The sequence below is a fragment of the Ochotona curzoniae genome, unplaced genomic scaffold (genome assembly GCF_017591425.1).
Source record: "Ochotona curzoniae isolate NIBS_2020 unplaced genomic scaffold, NIBS_Ocur_1.0 contig_43, whole genome shotgun sequence".
Lineage (NCBI taxonomy): Eukaryota > Metazoa > Chordata > Mammalia > Lagomorpha > Ochotonidae > Ochotona > Ochotona curzoniae.
The window spans coordinates 1,550,166-1,570,318 of record NW_024466218.1 but is presented as its reverse complement, the minus strand read 5'-3'; the positions used below and the strand labels follow the sequence as shown (position 1 = coordinate 1,570,318).

Below are 20,153 nucleotides of genomic sequence, written 5' to 3'. Positions count from 1 at the left end.
CATGATAACTATGTAAATGTATTTACAGTGAAATATTACAGCCGAAGAGTTTGAGTAAGATTAAGTAGTTATTTTGTAATTCCTAGAGGAACCATGAAATTAATAAAAACAAAGGGCAGGTGTCTGGTGTAGCAGTGAAGCCACTGCTTAGCAAATGTACATCTCACACCTGAGTGCCTGGTTCAAGTTCCTGCTCCTCTGGTTTGGTTCCAGCTTTCCTGCTAACGTGTAGCATGGCAGGTGACAGAGATGGCTCAACTTCTTGGGTCCCTGGCATCCATGTGGGAGACTCAGACTGAGTTCCAAGTTCCAGGTGTTGGTCTGGTCTAGCCTTAGCTTTTGTGGGAATTTGGGGAATGAATTAGTAGAAGGAAAACTTGTGTTTTTTTTTTTTTCCCTTGCAGTTTCAAATCAACATGAAAATTAAAGTTTAAAAAATAATAAAAACAAAAAGCTAAAAAAAACCCTTGTGAATGAGTTGTTAAATAAAAATGTTTTCATGCAGAGCCCAAAACTATTATTGGAAGAACAATGAAAATTATGTGCTTTGGGGGGGGGGGGGGAAATCCAGGACAAACAAATAAACCTATCGGGGAAGGACAAGTGAACAAGAGAAATGTCTGGTAGCTGAAAAAAACCAAAGGACTCTCAAACACACCAGAAGTATGAAACAATTCATATAGAGATGAAAGCAAACAATGCTTTCAATCAAGAACTAAAGAGCCTCTTAATATATAAATGCATTGGGCCCCCACGGTGGCGCAAGTGGTTAAGGTCCTCGCCTTGCACGCCCGGGATCCCATATGGGCGCCGGTTCTAATCCCCGGCAGCCCCGCTTCCCTTCCAGCTCCCTGTCTGTGGCCTGGGAAAGCAGTCGAGGATGGCCCAAAGCTTTGGGACCCTGCGCCCCCGTGGGAGACCCGGAAGAGGCTCCTGGCTTCGGATCAGCATAGCATTGGGCGTTGTGCTCACTTGGGGAGTGAATCATCGGACAGAAGATCTTCCTCTCTGTCTCACCTCCTCTCTGTATATCTGACTTTCCAATAAAAATAAATAAATCTTTAAAAAAATATATATATAAATGCAAGTGCTGACAGACACATCTGTGAAGGCCAACAAGGATCAGTCACTCACAGGGTGAGCAAACGAAGAAAACTCTATTATTTTTAAAAATTTTGTGTAGTTAATTTTTAGCCTTGTTTAAAAAATTAAGTGAACTACCAAAAAACCAAAAACAAATGAACTTATAAAATCACCTATAAAAGTAAGTAGCAAAAGATTGCAATCCTTTTTCCCAAAAGCATAAGAGCAAAAAAATCACAGGTAAGTGCAATGAATGAGAATTATGCTGGGAATTCAGGCTCATGCAGGAAGAAGCCAGGATTTTTTTTCTAAAACTCAGTGTATTCCAATTAACGTAAGGCATCTCACAGCTCAGGTCATGAGAAGTGTGAACTCCTGCTCTAGTGCACACACCTTGGTGATTCTGCAGAGGCTTTGCTTTAGCAATTCTGCACGGATTTAACTGAAGAACTGACGCAAGTTCACATCCTCCTTGGACGGACCTATTTTTTATTCTTATTGGCTCATGAGAACCTGCACCCTGAAAAAAGAAACGATTATTAGCATCTAGATGAAACCATAATCCACTATTTTAACGAAGATCCTTGAACACTTACACAGACCTTCATGTCATCGAAAACATTTTCTGTTTCTAAACTTTCACGTGGACGTGGAGGAATTTTGAAGACAGGATTTTCTCCTTTGACCTGTAATGGTGTTTTATGGTCTGGAGAAGAGTCACCCACGGACTGGAGGCTGCACTCCTGTGAACAGGACTCTTCTGGGGAGTCTTTGGATCCCCCGGAACTCCCACCCAAAGGCTTGCAGCTGGAGGAGGAGCCCTTTGGGATGGGCTTCAAGGCCTCATACAGAGTCACTTGTCGCAGTCTGTTTTTAGAAGTCTCATTTCCTTGGCTTCGCTCTTGACGATGAATAGCTGAAAACCGATCTGACAGATCCAGGGGTTTATCCATCACATAGTCCCCGTTGAAGGAAAGCTGACTATCCATTGGAAAAGGAAAAGCATTTTCTTTATCAAAACAGGCTGGGGGGCAGCTGACTTCATGTTCATTTTCCTCCTCAATTTTCTTCCTTTTGGGTGCTCTGCCTCCCAGTGATTTCAAGCGCACCAAAGGTTTATCAGCAACAGAATCTTTAAATTGATGCGTGTTATCCTGTTCACCGGTGGATTCACCTACATTTTTGTTTAAAAGTATCTGCTTGTTAGCAGAGGGCTGGTTAATGACCTTGGTCACTTCAGACCCGAGGCTATGATGCGTGACAAGGACACTTTCTTCAGATTTTGATCTAGTTTTCTCTGGTCTTGGAACACAAGCACTGTTAAAAGGGGCCATTTTCAGATGGGTTTTTTTCCCAGTCTCTAAAAGAGAAGGGGATAGACTTGTATTTAAACTTAAATTAGTTTTCACATTAGAGGTAGCGCCAAAAACAGGAGATGACACCCGAGTAGACAATTCTTCTTGGGAAGCAGTCTTTGAAGTAGAATCTGAAAACCTAAACAAATAAACAGTTATAAGACTTTCCTTTGCCACTAAAGAAGTAGGGCAAATATTAAAAGAAAACATATAGTCATCTAGAAAATTGTATAATAGAGGCTATCATATTGAGATGTGAAGATAAAATGCATTATGCACCTCTACTTCCAAATCAAAGATGAACTCCCAATGAAACTGTTAAATATATCTTGACAATAGGAATGCTGGACTTTCTGCCATTGTCTATACCTACAATACACTTAAATAGCCAAATGATGGACTTATGATTTCTTTTGAAGGACTATAACACAGGGAAAATCAGTGTATGTGTGTGTGTGTGCGTGCACGTGCGCATGCTCAGGGAAATTAGGAAAGGAGATTTTCTGGAGCCTATGGAACTGTATCATAAAATAAAGAAAAAGAATTAAAAAAGTGCAATGAGAAAACCTTTGTTAACACAGATTTAACAATAGTGTCTATCAATTAGAAGCAGATGATTAACTAAAATTCAAGACAGGAAATAGCTGTTGGTTTCTCTTTATTTGACAGGAGAAAAGCAGATAAAATGACACAGGAAATGTCTCAATATCATAACACTTCTATTTATAAAATTCTTTCCTCTAATTAAAGTAACTTCATTATACATGAAAACCTTATTTTAATAAATCCTACTGAGGGTTCAGGCTCAAATTCTTACAATACATAACAGAACGTAAGTTAAGACCCAGCCTGTCCCTAGTAGAGAAGGTAACTGTAAAAAGTTTAAGTCTGAAGATGTGAGCTACGTGCTGGCACTTAATAGTAGCAGACTTTTAAAAAGACATTTAACCACTATGGAGCTATGTTTCTCTTATCTCTTAAAAAAATGGGTATAGTAAACCTCCTTTAGTGAGTCACTATGACATATTAAACATATGTATCTAAAAACCCAAAGCTATTAAAAGAAGCAAAATGTTCACATAATTAATGGGTGTTCTGAAATTAGGAAAACTGAGTTGGAGCACAATCTTAGAAGAATACCCAGGCATACAGATGCATCTGTACAACAGATTTTGGAAACACAAACCCAAAAGGGACACTTGGATCTTCAAAGAGGCAGAATATCAAGGCTGGGAATTTAAGTATTGCTTGACAGATATACAGAAAGTATCCACAAATAACATCCACTTCTCTTCTGCCTGCAGTTAAGACTCTCCACTGGCCATAAATTGGAGAGATATTTTTAAGATAAAAATTAGTGTAACCAGAATAACAAACTATATGGCAAGGGAGTGAAGTGGTTTAATTATATGGAACGCACTGTAATGGGACCTCACAGATTTTCACCAGTGTCTGAAATTACCTTAGGTGATCTTCACTATTTCCCGAAGATTCCTCAAAAGTCTGTTTCTTGTGATCTCCTTCCAGACAGAGGTAAAGCTCATCAGCAACAGGGCTCATGTGACCTTGAGATTCCTTCAATAATATGAAGCATATTAATATAGTGCATTATAAGACAGGATAAAGTAACAAACCAACAAAAGCTACCATGTGAGTGAACCTGAAAATACAAAAAAGGAAAAAAGACTCAAGTCATGCAGTGTACATTTCATTTATATGAAATACTTAAAATGGAGCAGAAAGGTAGTCCCAGAGCTTGCAAATCAGCAGGGACTGGGAACTGAGGGTTACCATGTATAAAGTTTTCCTTTGGAGCGATAAAAGTCCTTTGGAATTAGAAGTCAAAGTTGTACAATATTGGAAATGTTCTAAGTGTACAGGTTAAATAATTTTATGCTACATGAATTCAAGCACAATAAAAAAATAGGTACATTTTATGAATAAAGAGAAAAGCAGTATTATTCCAATACTATACATAAATATATTCTCCTATTGATAGAATATTACTAAGATGAAAAGGGGTCGGCATAGTTGCATAAAAGGCTAATCCTCCACTTGCAGCACTGGTATCTTATATGGACACCAGTTCGTTCCAGCTGTTCCACTTCTGAGCCAGCTCCCTGCTAATGGCCTTGGAAAAGCAATGGATGATGGCCCAAGTTCTCAGACCCCTGGAAAAACACGGAAGACAGGAAGAAGCTCCTGGCTCCCACCTTTGGACTGATCCAGCTCTGACCATTGCAGCCATTTGGGGAGTGAACCACTGGATGGAAGATCTCTTCCTATTCCTTTCTAACTAACTCTTGACTTCCAAGTAAAATAAGTCTTAAAAAAAAGGATGAGAGGAGTAAAAATATACTGATGAGCAAGCAATGAATCTAAAAAGATCCTATAGGGAGGAGTGTGTCTCAAACTTTAAATGCACAGAAGTCAACTAGTGATCCTTATAAAGTTTAAGATTCAGAACTGATGCAGGAGCTCCAGTTTTCTGATGCCAACTCTGGCAGACAGCGATGATGACCCAAACAGCTGAGTTGCTGTCACCTAAATGGGTCACTTGAGTTACATCCCCACTCCTGGTAAGCCTGCTCCACCCTAGGTCTTTGCATAGCCTAGCAAGTGGAGCTCCGAAGTGCTAAATAAATAAATAAATGTAGCCAAGATGTCAGCTTAACTTATTTGGTGTCGAAACCACTGACTTGTCAAGCTTACAGGTAAGAGGAAATGAGAATTCATTAAAAATCAATTTAAAATTCAAAGATTGAAATTAGCCAGTATCATTTAAGGACTCAGATAGAACAAATAAATCTAAATGTAATGAAAACCAATTCTGTTAGTAGAAGTTCAATGGAAAGACAGTTCTGTAATGCCACATATTTTGACTAAAGAATGTCATTTTAAAATTGTGTCATAATGGTTGTTTCCTTAAGAATGAAAAATTCAAGTTTTTGGCTTTCTGGGAATCAATTAAAAAAAAAAAAAAGAAAAATGGACTTGCCTGATGTAGGCAGGCACTAAAATAACATGAAATGAACATCATGAGATCAATCTTTGATAATGTCCTAGGGATCTGGACTGATCGGTTGCCAGTTCTTAGCAATCCCCCTAATTCAGTCTATTTCTCAAATCAAACCCCAGTTAAAGATGTCAAAAGGACCTAATAAATTTTAAATCAAGCCAAAGATAGTAAGTCTTTGATGGGATGGGGGTTGGGAGCGAGCAGGACAGATTGTAAAGTATCAACTTTGCTCTCCTCTATTTTGACTCATCCCTTACCCCCAAAATTCTAAAGACTAGATTTCTGAGATTACCTGGGATGGAAAACATAAATGGGCCACTCTTACATCACCAGTGTGTTCTAGGCCTTTATCCAATTACCTCTGAATAAAATAATTTTTCTCTTATTCAATTCCCGCAAGAACTGATTTTTAAAAAAAGGAATTAATTCATATTAACACAATTACTTACAGAGTCTTCTTGAACATCAAGTCCAAGTGTTTCAGCAACAACTGTAGCTAAGTTAAACGACGAGTTATCAGTTGGATAATTGCTCGCTCCATGTGTTTCTAAATGAGAAAAAATCCAATTATACAGCTGTAGAAATCGAATATATAAAAATTACAGTAAAGGGAGGCCAGTGTTGAGCATAGCAGGTTAAGCCACCAGCTGTGATGCTGGCATCTCATAAGGACACCAGTTCATTTCCTGTCTGGTCCACATCTGATCCAGCTTCCAGCTAATGGTGTAAGAACAGCAGTAAAAAATGGTCTAAGTGTAGGGCCTCTATCACCCTGATAGAGACCCAGAAGCTTCTGGTTCATGATTTCAGTGTGGCCCAGCCTAGATAACTGCAGCCATCTAGAGAGTGAACCACTGGGTAGAAGATCTTTCTTCTCTCTGCAACTCTTTCACAAAAACACACAATTCTTAAAAACCTAACAAAAAAAGAAGGAAAAGGTACATGGAACTGCTTTATAAGATCTCAATTTTTAAATTCTGCACAAAATGTCTGAAAATATAGATGGTAAGCAGTAGTATGTATCCACATTTGCCAAATTTTTTATTTTTCCTAAATAAGTGAGTGTAATATGCATATTACAATTACTGGAAAAAATACCCTAATGTGGATGTACAATGGATTTACTGAGATCTAAGGTAGACCATGAATTTCAAATCATACTTATAGTGTTTTCATGAAAACATGCTCTATGGAAGAGATTTCCAGACCTGGATAGTTTTATGTATTTCTACAGGAATCATCTATGTTCAAGTTCTGAGTAGAAAGTTGTACATGTAGAGTTCCTCTGACTCAGCATTGTGCCTAGCATCAGACGAAAAGAAATCTTTTTTATTTTAAAAAAATTATTGAAAAGTCAGATATCCAGAGGAGGAGAGACAGAGAGGAAGATCTTCCGTCCGATGATTCATTCCCCGTGACCGCAATGGCCGGTGCTGTGCCAATCCGAAGCCAAGAGCCAGGAACCTCCTCCAGGTCTCCCATGTGAGTGCAGGGTTCCAAGGCTTTGGGCCGTCCTTAACTGCTTTCCCAGGACACAAGCAGGGAGCTGGATGGGAAGTGGGGCTACTGGGATTAGAACAGGCGCCCATATGGGATCCCATCAAGGACCTGGCGAGGACTTAAGCCACTAGGCTACCACACTGGCCCTGAAAAGAAATCTTAAATTCTTATCCTCAAGGTACTTACAGGCTACAGTTGGAAGGTAAACAGATTTGCCATAGAATGTGGTGGATATTTTAACAGAAGTAATTATAAGGGATGACTTAAACACAGAAAGAGGGCTCTTAAACATACCTTGGGGAGTCAAGGCAAGCTACACACTGAGGTCTAAGCTTTGAGAGAATGAGGAATCTGGGGCCTAGCGTTGTAGCCTACATACATATCACAAAATGACTTTTAGCTTTCAGAACACAAGTCGTGCACTAATGTAAATGACTGGAGGATGCTGTTGGTATTTTTTAAGAAGGAAGTGGTTAAGCCACTGCTTGACATAGCCACATGCCCTGAGAATCTTTTCAAGTACTGGCTACTGCTTTCAATCCACCTTAATGCATTCCCTGGGAAGCAATAGATAACGGCTCAGGAGCTTGGATCCCTGTGACACATGTGGGATGTGTGGACTGAGCTCGAAGCTCCTGGCTTCAGCCTTTAGTTCGTCCTACCTAGCCATGGCTGTCAGAGCATTTGGGGAGTGAGCCAGCTGGTGAAAGATCTCTATATCTTTGTGTCTCTGCCTTTTAAATAAAAATAAAATCAATAATTTTTTTTTTTTAAAAAAGCCCTCATTGAAAGAACTAAATAAGAGTGATTAACTTGATCAACGCTTCCATCTGGGCTGGGGGTTCTGTCTCTTGCCATCTTTTCAAAGATGTTCCCTCTTTCCCTCTAACCACTAATTTTCCCCTTTACTTGATGATTTCATCAGCATAAAAATATGCAGAATATGCTGATGTTCCATTGTACAGAAATCCCTCCCTTGAAGGCAGGTGCTGAGAACCAAAGAGAGCACCCCAAGGCTCAGAACTTGAACTTTTTTCCCCCCTGTACGTACCTTGCTTAGCAATCTCACCTAGTCTCACCTAGACATCAGCTTCATCTACATGACTTCTTTGTTTTTCCATTCTGAACTTCTCCTTAAACTTGGAACTTACACCCACCTACCAATTCAAATTCTGTACTTGAATATCTAATCTGCATTTCTAACAGAATATTCCCCAAAGTAAACTTCTGCTGTCTAGTCACTTCCACCATGGAGTCAACCAGACTAATAAGCAAATAGTAATATATATAAGACTACATGGTAAAAGTTTTAACACTAACTAGTGCAGACTGGTGGCCAGTTTTGCCCACCAATAACTGCACATTTCAAACTCACAAAGTAATCTAAGTATATTGCTTACTAGCCACTGGAGGCTGACTTTGATCACAAGAATCAGCAACAAGGATTTCATTCTCATTAGGATTATGTTGTGGGTGAGCTGAAGGCTTGGAAGCTTTCCTTAAGTCTATGGAGAAAAAAGGGGAAAGATTACATAATAAACAAGCAAGGATCATAAAAAATATAATTACAATTTCATTTTGGGAAGTTAGCATAAACCTATTTTTAAACACATTATAAGCACCCACATTTCATTAGCATAATTTTCACATTCTAAGATTTCAGTGCCTTAGTTAGGTTTATTTGCTACTACGTAAGAGGCTAATTTAAAATGAGTTCCACATCATGGATCTTCTCAATCTTGGCTTTAAAGTCTTCATTTTCTGCAAGGAAACCTTGAATACTCTTCATTGGCTATTTCATTATTAAAGGATTTAATTCAAGAAAAAAATGACCAACAGAAAATAAACCTTTACTTTTGAGTTGAAAATAACAATGAAAGACAATGTAAAAGGCAGGTGTTCAGTGTGGGAGTAAAGATACTGCTGGGGATGCCTGCATTCCATGTCAGAATGTTCGGCTTCTGTCCCAGCTCCTCTCAGTTCCCATTCATCACTCATGTACACCCTCAGAGACAGGAGGTGGCGGCTCACGTATCTGGATTGCTGCCACCCATGTGGGAACGTGGCCTGACTTCCCAGCCCCGTCCTGCCCCAGCCTTATTTACTATGGGCATTTGAGCAGTTAGAGAATAGGACTAATTTGTAATTAAATTATTTATAATTTATGTTAAAATGATTTATGTTAAAATGATTTGCAAGGCCCCAAAACTATCATCAAATCAAGATTTCACAAGTCAACTGTAAAAGGATAACGAAGTTAAAACAAATTAAATTTTTAAGTAGTTAAATGTTGCTTTCATACAATGAGGAAATAAACTAGAGGCATTTACACTGTATACAAAAGAAGCCAGGTTAGTGAAAAATATTTGCTGTGACTAGTTTTCTGGGTGTTCTTATGCATGAATTTAAACAAGAACTAAACCATGTAAATGATCACCCGCAGTAAGGAGTGCCCTGTCCGATAGCAGGCTACGGCTAATTGGTATTCATTCTAGATCTGTGATTTTTCCTATTTGGCTCCTAGCAACACATAGGATTCTTAACAGTTCTTTTGTTTTCCACTAGATGGTGATACAAACCTATACAAAATGGGCAAAGGCTGTCACAGATACTACAGAATCTACTTCTTTTTTTTTTTTTAATGAAAAGAATAGAAAAGAAAAAGCTACTTACTAAATTTATAAAATGCTTGAGTGTTTACACATTCAGATGAGCACCACATGTCCACACAAATGTGCAGATACTTAGCTGCACCATGGGTTACACAGGTTACCTGAACAATGACTATCTGCCTTCAACTGGACTGAATAATAAAAGCTAACAATAAACAAATGCTTCCTTTAGATAAAACAATTACAAAAAAGCATAATCTCTTACCACTTGTCCCCACAGAGTGTTCCACTTTAGTATGTGCCTGTTCTGTGTATCGGACATGCAAATTCTCTTTTTTTCGTAGTCGGTTAATGCCAGGAAACAAAAAGGCTGTTATAGGTGAATCTGGAATAACACATTCCTCATATTCAAGCTCGGCTGATGAATGCTGTTGCTCATTCCTACAAAAACAGGACATTACTGAGTAAGAGAAAATTGACTTTCACAGGTAAAACTATCACTGCCTTAACTTGCAGCTAAGTGTTACTAGTTGGTCAGGATATTTAGAGTTTAGGCCACCAAACCTGTCTTTTCATACTAATATCAACTTATAATACTAATTCAAATCAAACAATTAGATAAGAATTTCATAAAATATGGCAAGAGTCATAATAACATTAGAACACAAAGCTTAATTTCTAGATAACACAGCTTGTGGTCTATAACAACATAGTCTGCATTTAAGAACAATCTTAAACAAATATTTTAAAGAATTTTTAAAAGCATTTATTTTTATTGAAAGGCAGAATTACAAAGAGAGAAGGAAAGAAAGATCATCAATCCACTGGTTCACTCCCCAAATGGCTGCAATGAGCAGCGCTGGACGAGGCCAAAGCCAGGAGCCAGGGGCTTCTTCCTCTTCTGGGTTCTCACATGGGTTCAGGGGCCTATTTCTGTTGCCTTCTTTGGACATTAACATGGAGCTGGACTGGATGTCAAACAGCAAGGACTTGAAATGGCTTCCATATAGGATGCTGGTGCTGCAATTACTCTGCTAGGCCTTGACACCTGTCTCTAAAGATTATTTTTTTAAAGTAACAAATAATAACAACATACGTAGGGGATACAATGTGATGTTTCGGTATTTGTTTAGTGGAATAAACAAACTGAGTTGGTTAATAAACCTGTTATCTCACATACTTGTTTTCTGTGTAGTGAAAGCATTGAAAATTTATTTTTTGGAATACCAAAACATTAATATTTACAACAGCTCACCATTCTGTACAACAGATTTAATATTTAATTTTTAATCCCCTCCTGCAATTCTGTTCTTATTCTGGGAAAACAGAGCAAGTTGAAGTCATATGAGAAAGCCTTATAAATTAATGGAGTATGAAATCTATCTGACCTAGCTTTAATCACTTCACGGCCTCCTGGCCTGTAGTTGTTAAAAATTCAACCTGAACTATGAGTCATGAGAAGAAACTCAATTCCTGATAGAATCAATCCAGAAGTAACCAGGATCACCCACTCATCAACCAACTGAAAAACCCACAAACCAGCTCTAACTATAGAGGTGCTCAAACCAAGTATGCAGTGTTGGCTTTGTCCTCCTTTGTCATACAAGAAGAGAGGAAGAAAGTTAACCCCATGTCTTAAGTTTATTCCTTAAAACATTAGCTTTCTGATTGAGAAAGAGGCCGTAAGACTTCAGATTGCAGCTTTCGGTTAAATCCAGTATGTATGCTTGTTGATCTTGCCTTTCATTTTTCTTTCTGATGGCCTTTTGGCCATTCGCTGTATTTGTGGGATTCCCATTAAATTTCTGTCACAACTGTTTCAATCATTATTTGTTTAAGAAATGTATAGGATCCAGAGTTTTCTTTATGAGAAGACTTTATAAAAAAGTTTTTAGGGAATCAAGATGGCAGAATAGGGTAAGGCCATGAATAAACAGATGGAGAAACATTAGCCAGGGTGAAGCTGAGAGGGCACATTCCAGAAAATAGAATAGGACAGACCAACAGCAGAGAAACACCTGGAGACTGATGGACACAGGAAAGCAGTGGAAACAATGGTGTGCTGTTGCGGTAACCAGATACCCCAGCAGCAGTCAAAGAGCAGCGAATTGATCTTCACTGGTGGGAAAGGGAGTTCATCAGGAGCTCAGGTGATGAAACCAGACCAAAAAACTGCCCAAACTGCTGGTTTGTGCAATTTAACTAGGAGCAGACACACAGCAGCAGATCCCAAACTGACTGTGTAGGAACAGGATGGAACTCACAGCCCAGAACATCACGAGAGCTGCATTGGTCACCATTTTGTGTAGGGAGGCAAAGGTTATGGGACAAGACTGTGGATGCATTAAGTTAGGCGCAAGCTCATTTTGGGCTCAGTGCATTGCAATGAAATAGCATCCTATAGGTTCCACATAATATAGGTCCAGATGGCCTCCAGACCTCCTCAGGCTTAATGGTCAGCAGATGAAGAACTCCACTGGTAGCACATTAGGTGCCATTTTGTACAGAGTGGCAAAGGTTTTGAGACTGCAGAGGCAACAGTGAGCTGTGCATGCATTAAAATGGGAGCAAACTCACTGAGCTTAGTGCACTACATTGGACTTACATGGAAAATAATAGCAAAATAGGTCTGTGTGGCCCTTAGTACTAATGGCAAGATTAGCAACAACACCAACTTAGCTATATAGGACACTGGGTGTCTCACTAATCCTGAGAACTGGTCCAACCAGAAGTGGGAGAAAGGTACAGATAATGGTACAGCCTCAGCACAAGATCACAGGAGGTGGAGAGTGGTGAGTCAGGAGTTGGGGCTACGGAGACCATGGTGGAAGTCTAACATAAGAGCCTAGGACTGAAAATTACTGGAAGAAGTGGCACAAGTGACTGCAAACGAAGATCTGTGTACCAACTGCAATAAGTAAAATTGAATTGTAGACCTGTGGGTGAGAGAGCTTAGAATCCTGCCCTAAGGAGAAGAATCTGATAACCAGAAGCACAATGACCAAGAGCAAGAGAAGAGACAGAGGCACAATGAATATTACTGGCGCCTCCCCTGCAAAAAGAAAAAGCCCTTGTCAACCTCAGAGTTAACTGAGGAATATGTTGAGAAAATGGAGATACTCATTATAAAACTTGTTACCAATAATGAGAAGCACATACAGGACCTCAAAGAATTTAAGGAGTATGTCACACAGGAAATAGCAACACTGAAACAAAATCAAGCAGAATTAATGGATATGAAGGACAGAATAGAGCAAATTAAAAATATTCAGTGGAAAGCTTCAATTATAGAATGAATGAGGCAGAATAAAGATTCTCAGAATTGGAAGATATTTCCTTCAGCAATGGGGGAAATAATCAAAAAGCTGGAACAGAGCTGGATCAGGCAAAAAAATGTATTTAAGAACTGAAAGACAATATCACATGGCCAAATATAAGAGCTACTAGAGTTCCAAAAGGTGTAGAAAAAGAAGTTTGGTTTAAAAATTTATTTAATGAAATAATAAAGAAAAATTTTCCTTAATTTGGAGAAAGAATTGGGAAACAACATCCAGGATGGGCACAGAACTCCCAACAGGGTTGACCAAAAGTGATCTTCACCATGACATATGACCTATAAAGGAATGGCAGTCAGACTCACAGTTGACCTCTCACAAGAAACTCTACAGGCCAAAAGAGAATGGAGCAACATATTCAAGATTCTAAACAGAAAAAAACTGTCAGCCCAGAATAATGTACCCAGTAAAGCTTTCCTTTGTCTTTGAAAATGAAATAAAAGTTGTCCACAGTAAAGTTAAGCTAAAAGAACACGCCTCTTCCAAACCTGCCCTGCAAATACTTAAAGATGTTCTCTCGAACCAACCCAAACCAAAGGCAAATGTGAAGAGCATCCCAGTAAAATAACAGAAGACTAAATCAATGAACAACCCATTGCTAAAATGACAGGACCAAAGTAACACCTATTCATATTAACCCTGAATATAAATGGCATATACCATCAAGTGTCATAGATTGCTAGACTAAATTTAAAAAAAAACAAAACATCTATCTGTTACCTACAGGATACACATCTCACCAATAAATTTCAGTGGAAACTACATTTCATGGATTTTGATGTTTTTGTTTCTGTGCGATACATTAGTCATCCAGTAGCATGGTATTTAACTTCATGAAGTTGTAGATTTCTATTTTTCTTCCTGTTTTTAATTGTGTTTTGTGGCTTTTCATTTAAGGGGATGTATAGTAACTGTGTAATGGAGACTATCATATTCAGATGCGAGCATACAATGCAGTATGCATCTCTACTTCCAGATCAAAGATGGACACCCAATGAAACTGTTAAATATATCTTGACAATTGGATGCTGGACTCTCTGCCATTGTCCATGCCCTCAATGAAGGACTTATGACTGTTTATGAAGAACTGTACTAATGTATAATAGAGGGAAACTAGTGGTGGAAGGGATTTGGAGAGAGGGTATAAGAAATGCCAGAGCCTAGGAATTATATCATAAAATGATAATGATAATAAAAAATGGAAAAAAAGTTTTGAGCATTCAGTGCTTCTCCTTCTTCATGCTGAAGAATTTACATTTACAGTTAAATATAATGTAAACTTGATGAAGAAATGTCACAGTCATTATGTTCATCTAAATGTTCCACCTTTCAAAAGGGAAGATCCCAAGAGTACAAGCTAGTGAATCTGATTGTTTGATCCCCACTTATAAGCTATTATATGAAAAATTCAAATAAGGCTTATTTTAACAAACAGGGCCATTAGGTTAGTCGTTCTGTGGGAAGTTGGAACTTGTATCTGACTCTGAGGAAGGCATCTCTTCATATCCTCCCACTGTCAACAGAAAGAAATCTATATTGGCTATTAGTAAACACAGCTTCCTAACTGACACAAGTAATCATTAAATAAGGAATTCTGTAGTGACATGCTTCAGGACTCCATCCTCAGTCAGATCTTGATTCAAAGAATTGATGGCATATTCCTAATATTTGTGGAAGACACAAAGTTTAAAGTAAAAGTAAGCCAAACATGTAACAGCGGAACAATCAACATGTGAAAGGTGAAAGCCCTGGAAAAAAAGGCTAAATCTAATCAAATGCAACAGAACAGAACAAATGCTCCATGTAAACCTTACTGAAGTGAGATACAGAACAGGGCAGCATTACTCTGTTGGTCAGACTGTATCTAGTTTACTGTGTTAATACTAAAACCACTAGTTGTCAGAGAAATGCAAATCAAAACCACAATAAGTATCACCTGACTCCAGAATGGTTATTAAAAATAATAATAATAAACTAACAAATGCTGGTGAGGATACAGAGAAAATGGCAACCTTCACACATACACTGTTGACGGGAAACTAAGTTAGTACAGGTATTGCAGAGAACAATGGGGGTTCCTTAAAAAGCCAGAAATAGATCTGCCCACTTACTCTTCCTCTGGATGGATATGGATAGATATATAAATATACCCACATATATATATGTTACATCTATATATGTTATACACATAAAAATATCTGAAGGAGATGAAATTGCTTATGAGATGTCTGTTCTCCCTTGTTTACTGCAGTACTAATCACAATAACCAAGATACAGAAATAAGCTGCAAATTCACCAATGGAAAAGAGCGCAGTAAGTGTATTACACAAAAAGACTGAAATGCTGACATATGAAATGCTGAAATGCGAAGTGGAAGGAACTGGAGAACTTTATGTTAAATGTACTTGTCCACAAAAAATCATGAATATTTCATGTTCTCTCTCATAGGTGGAAGTCAAAATACATATAAATATACATACATACATAACACGTATGAATTAAAGGTAGTGATCATCAGAGAACAGGAAAGGTTGGAGGAGGAGGTAGGGAGAAATTGAAGAGTGGATACCAAAACAAACAGATGAAGCTAACAGGTTCCTGTGTTTTGCAGCACGATGGCTCACTATGACATATAATACACCATGGACTACATATCCTCAACTTTACATTATATAAATTATTATAGGTCAACAATTACTTATCTGACATCCTTGAAGTAGATGGGGTTCAGAATTCAGACTTTTTTTTTAAATGAATGGCAACAAGGAATTTATAAATATTATCGCCTAAAGCCTGAAGTGGGGTGAGGTATCTGAAATCAAACACACTGACACCTTCAAAGTAAATCATGAATACTCTCAGGCAGTGGGATGAATAAAGATTATAAACAGCTTTCTGTCAGTTGAGGAGAGGTTAGGTTGTGAATGACATTTCAGAAAACAGCTTTTTGAGTTTTAGAATTACACATTAAAGATTGTGAATCTGAATCCAAGCCTTTCTTCATTACAGGAGATGAAGAAATGGGAAGTGTTGGCATTTTCATATATAATGCTTTATAACCGTGGTCTGATCTCATAGCTTCTTTTCATCATCTCTCATCCCTTCTCAGAATTCCCCTTGGCCAGCACAGTAGTCAAAGGGTTGATGACATGAGAATAGTATCACAATTCTACTGAATATTCATATCTAAAAATACACTGATAAGAAGGTGAGATGTGTCTATGTTTAGACTACTGCAATTCAACAGAAGAACAGGCTGCATCTGTATAGTTTACCAGAGTTTTGGCAGATGTAAAACTCAAATGCAATCGAATCTTCAAAAACCTTGTAACACCATTAGGACCATACTGAACACTAAGTTTTGAGATCCATTACATAAGTTTTATGTAAATGGAAACTGAGAAATCACCCTACCTCTGCTTGGCTTTCAGCAGCATATTCAGAAAAATATTGCATTTTTTGAGACTGCATTGCATAATGGGGAAAAAGAAAGATCTAACCAGATGATAAGGGTCTAAATAACAGTTCAATTACTTATTAGCTGCAATAACATATGGAAGTAAGACTTTGCAAGCTTAGTTTTTTTGTTTGTAAAGCAAGGCTAATAAAATAACTGGAATCAGAGATTAGAAGTAAAAAACAAAGAAAACAGAACAGCACTGGTAAAAGTTACCATTTTTACTTGTTAATAGATGTGCAGGAAGGAAAAAAAGGAAAACAGGAAGGAAGAGGTTTTACAGGTCTGGAAACTCAAAGAGGAATTACTCAGTTTGCTTTTATGCTTCTGGGACAGGATATTCAAATGTTTAAGATACAGGCATTATAATAAAAAAATTACAACATTACGATTGCTATGAGAAAGAAATTACAAAAGTTAAGATGCTTTAAAATGTTGACACTTTATACAAACACTAACCTATGAAATGCACATATACTCAATATACACAAAACACAAGATAGTTATTTTATCTATTTTTATTATAAAGCACTATATAATTCTTAAATTCTGTAACTTAAGATATCTTCACAATTTGGATAGCTACCTGAAATAAAGTTAGGGAAAACATCTTCTATTGTAATTTAGGGAAAATACTTACTCAATTTTTTGTTGTAGCTGTTCAGAAAGCTTTTTATTTTCTTCCTGTAGAGTATTCTTTTCATTCACTTAAAAACAATGTGAAAAAACCATATGAGATAGTTATACTAATATCTATAATACCTATATCAGTCTTTTATAATAAAATATGTCAACATTTTAAAGATATTAGAATTTCTAATTCTATGTTATAGCACTGTTCAGGGTCAGCACTATTGTGCAAAACTAATTTGTTACTAGGCAGTGATCACTTACATTTTTCCAGTTCTATATAACTGATTAACTGATAATTTCATGTAATTCTTATGGGAAAAAAAAGAGCACTTCATGTTCTAGGGAGTATATTACAATTATTCATACTGAAGGCAAGAAGCATTACAAAGAGGACATTAAGTACTATTAATTTCTATTAATAAATTATATAGCTTATATTAAGTTCTACTAATATATACAAATCATTTATTTACTTATTGGAGAGGAAGTGGGAGGAGCAAAAAGGGAGAAAGAGAAATAGAACCACGCCCAGAGAGAGGAGAGGGAATCTCAACTGTTGGTTTCCTAACAGCCACTGTTGGGCCACCTGGAAGCCAGTAGTTCAACACGAGTCCCATACAAAGTGGCCAAGTGACAAAGATCCAACTACTCCAACTTTCACGAGTGCTTCCCGAGGGTCTGCATTAGTAGGAAGCTGGAGTCAGAAACTGGGCTAGCTACTGATTCCCGGCACCCCGATATATAGGACACAGGCATCTTAATCCTGGTGCTCCAATATACAGGACACAGGCATCTTAATCCTGGCACCGCAATATATAGGACACAAGCATCTGAACTGCTTAGTCAATTGCCTACTCTCAAATATCATTTTAATGAGATTCACCTTGAAATGCAGTCATAAAAATAATGCAACATTGAATACCAGTATAATTTTTATAACAAGCACATTCAGTAAGCCATCTTTTCTTACTTAGTTATGTTCCATGTTTTATTTACAACCAACAGTATAAAAAATATACTCACTGAAGTAACATCTATATCTTTTAATTGATCAGCATTAAATTCTCCTTTGATTTTCAGGGCAGAAACCCAATTTGTAGCTATAATTTCCACCGGTGCCAGCACAAAAATCTTAGCAATGCTGACATGACGTCATTGGTGAGGTATGTGTTACAGCAAGAGAAACAGATCCAAGAAGTCAAGTCACAGCACACAATTACCCTCCCCCAGGAAAGGTTAACCATATTCCAAGAATCTGTTAATTATTTAGTGGTTTACAAAAGTAACCAAATTGTCTTTGGTTGAATGAACAAGTATTTTTGGACTACATATAATAGGTGAGGTTCCTAAACTACCTCTTGAGGAAGATCTAAGACATATGAAGATATGAACAGTGATCTAACGGAAAGCACACTCTAATAAGGGAAACAGATAACTACATAAGCATGTATTGCACAATGAAAGTGACAAGAACACCAGAGAAGTATAAATGAAGATTGGTTACTTTGGGTCCTTGAGACAAAAAGGAAAGAATTCATAAGGAGAACAACTGATTTGGGAAGGAGACTATTTTATGTTGAGAATTAGAGGAAGACAGACTGCATCTTCTAGCTCCTTGCTAGTAGCTTGGGAAAGCAACTGAAGATGGCCCAAGCACTTGGAACTCTGCCACCCAAATAGAAGATCAGGAAGAAACTGCTCCTGGCTCAGCTTGCCATTATGGCATCGGGACAGTGAACAAACAGATTAAAGACCTCTGTGTGTGAAACTCTCAAATCAATAAATAAAACTTAAAGATCAGAATCAGTACTACTTGGCAATTCATCTTTGAAGGGTGTCAGAAATCAAGGATAACTTCAGGTTTTTGTTTAAGGTTGGTCACTTGACTTTCCATTTCCAAACTCAAATGAAATCACAAAACAACTCGAAAATTCAGTCTATACTATTCTGAAAAGCCAGAAAAGGTGCCACTAGCAAAGTCTTGGGCCCTGAGGAGTGGGCACTGTGGTATGGTAGCTCAAGTCGTTGCATCTGGGACATCTACATCTTACATTAAAGTGTCTCATCCAAGCACTGGTCACTCTGCATCTGGATCCAGTAGCTTGCTTATGCATACCTGGGAGGCAGCAAATGATGCTCCAAGTACTTGGTCCCTGCCACGGGAGACCCAGAGGGCGTCTGACTTTGCAATAAAAAGATAAATCTAAAAAAAATTTATTTATCATTTTTTATTTGAAAGTCAGATTTACAGAGAGAAGAAGACAGAGAGAGAGAGAGATCGTCTATCTGCTGATTCACTCCCCCAAGTGGCGACAACAGCCAGAGCTGAGCCAATCCAAAGCCAGGGACCTGGAGCTTCTTCTGGGTCTCCCATGTGGTTGCAGGGTCCCAAGGCTTTGAACCATCCTCAACTCCTTTTCCAGGCCACAAGCAGGGAGCTGGATGGGAAGCAGGGCCACTGGGATACAAATCAGTGACCAATTGGGATCCCATAGCACGCAAGGCAAGAACCTTAGCCACTAGGCTAATGCGCTAGGCTGAGAAAGACAACTAGCATTAGGAATGTTTGGAAGGTTTAACAAAAATAAAACAACACTGTGAGTCAAAACCTGACCACTGTAAGTGAGGAAATGTAAGCACTACACGTAGGACGGAAGGCCTGAACTGGAAATCTTCAGTGTAAGCTGAACCCCTGCAACGGAGCCAAGGGTTCCAAGTAACCTACAATTAAAATTTACAAAAAATAACTCATTTACACATTTGCAAGGATTTCATAGAATAGTTATCTCACATATAGTAATGAAATGTGTAAATATTTAAAGACGGAATCCCCAAAATTAATGTGCTAGAAGTGATTTAAAACAAAGAACAGCAATGGCAGGCCTTTGGCAGTGACTAAGACAATGCTTGGTTCTGGCATTCTGTAGCTCAGCACCTGAGTGAGTCCTAGTGTCACTTTTGATCCAGCTTCTCGCTAATGCATTGCCTGAGGTAACAGGCAGTGGTTCCAGGACTTGGACACCTGTCATTCATGTTGGAGGTTAGGACTGAGTTCCAGGGTCTGGCTTCAGCTGATCCAGCTGGCTCAGCCCTGGCTATTTTGGGCATTTGGTAGTGAACTAGGAGACAGAAGATCTCTTTCTCTCTCTCAAATGAATA

At 38.1% G+C, this 20,153-nt stretch overlaps 1 protein-coding gene across 1 annotated transcript in view; it reads right to left on the bottom strand.

The window, feature by feature from the left end:
• RBBP8 (RB binding protein 8, endonuclease) overlaps positions 1-20,153 on the bottom strand; it is a 57,619-nt gene that overhangs the window by 13,797 nt on the left and 23,669 nt on the right. The window contains exons 6-12 of the mRNA XM_040984792.1: positions 17,002-17,068; positions 9,835-10,010; positions 8,358-8,462; positions 5,907-6,004; positions 3,901-4,013; positions 1,686-2,577; positions 1,477-1,603 (exon numbers count right to left, since the gene is read on the bottom strand). Of these exons, the coding sequence (XP_040840726.1) occupies positions 1,477-1,603; positions 1,686-2,577; positions 3,901-4,013; positions 5,907-6,004; positions 8,358-8,462; positions 9,835-10,010; positions 17,002-17,068 (1,578 nt within the window). The remainder of the gene's footprint in view (positions 1-1,476; positions 1,604-1,685; positions 2,578-3,900; positions 4,014-5,906; positions 6,005-8,357; positions 8,463-9,834; positions 10,011-17,001; positions 17,069-20,153) is intronic.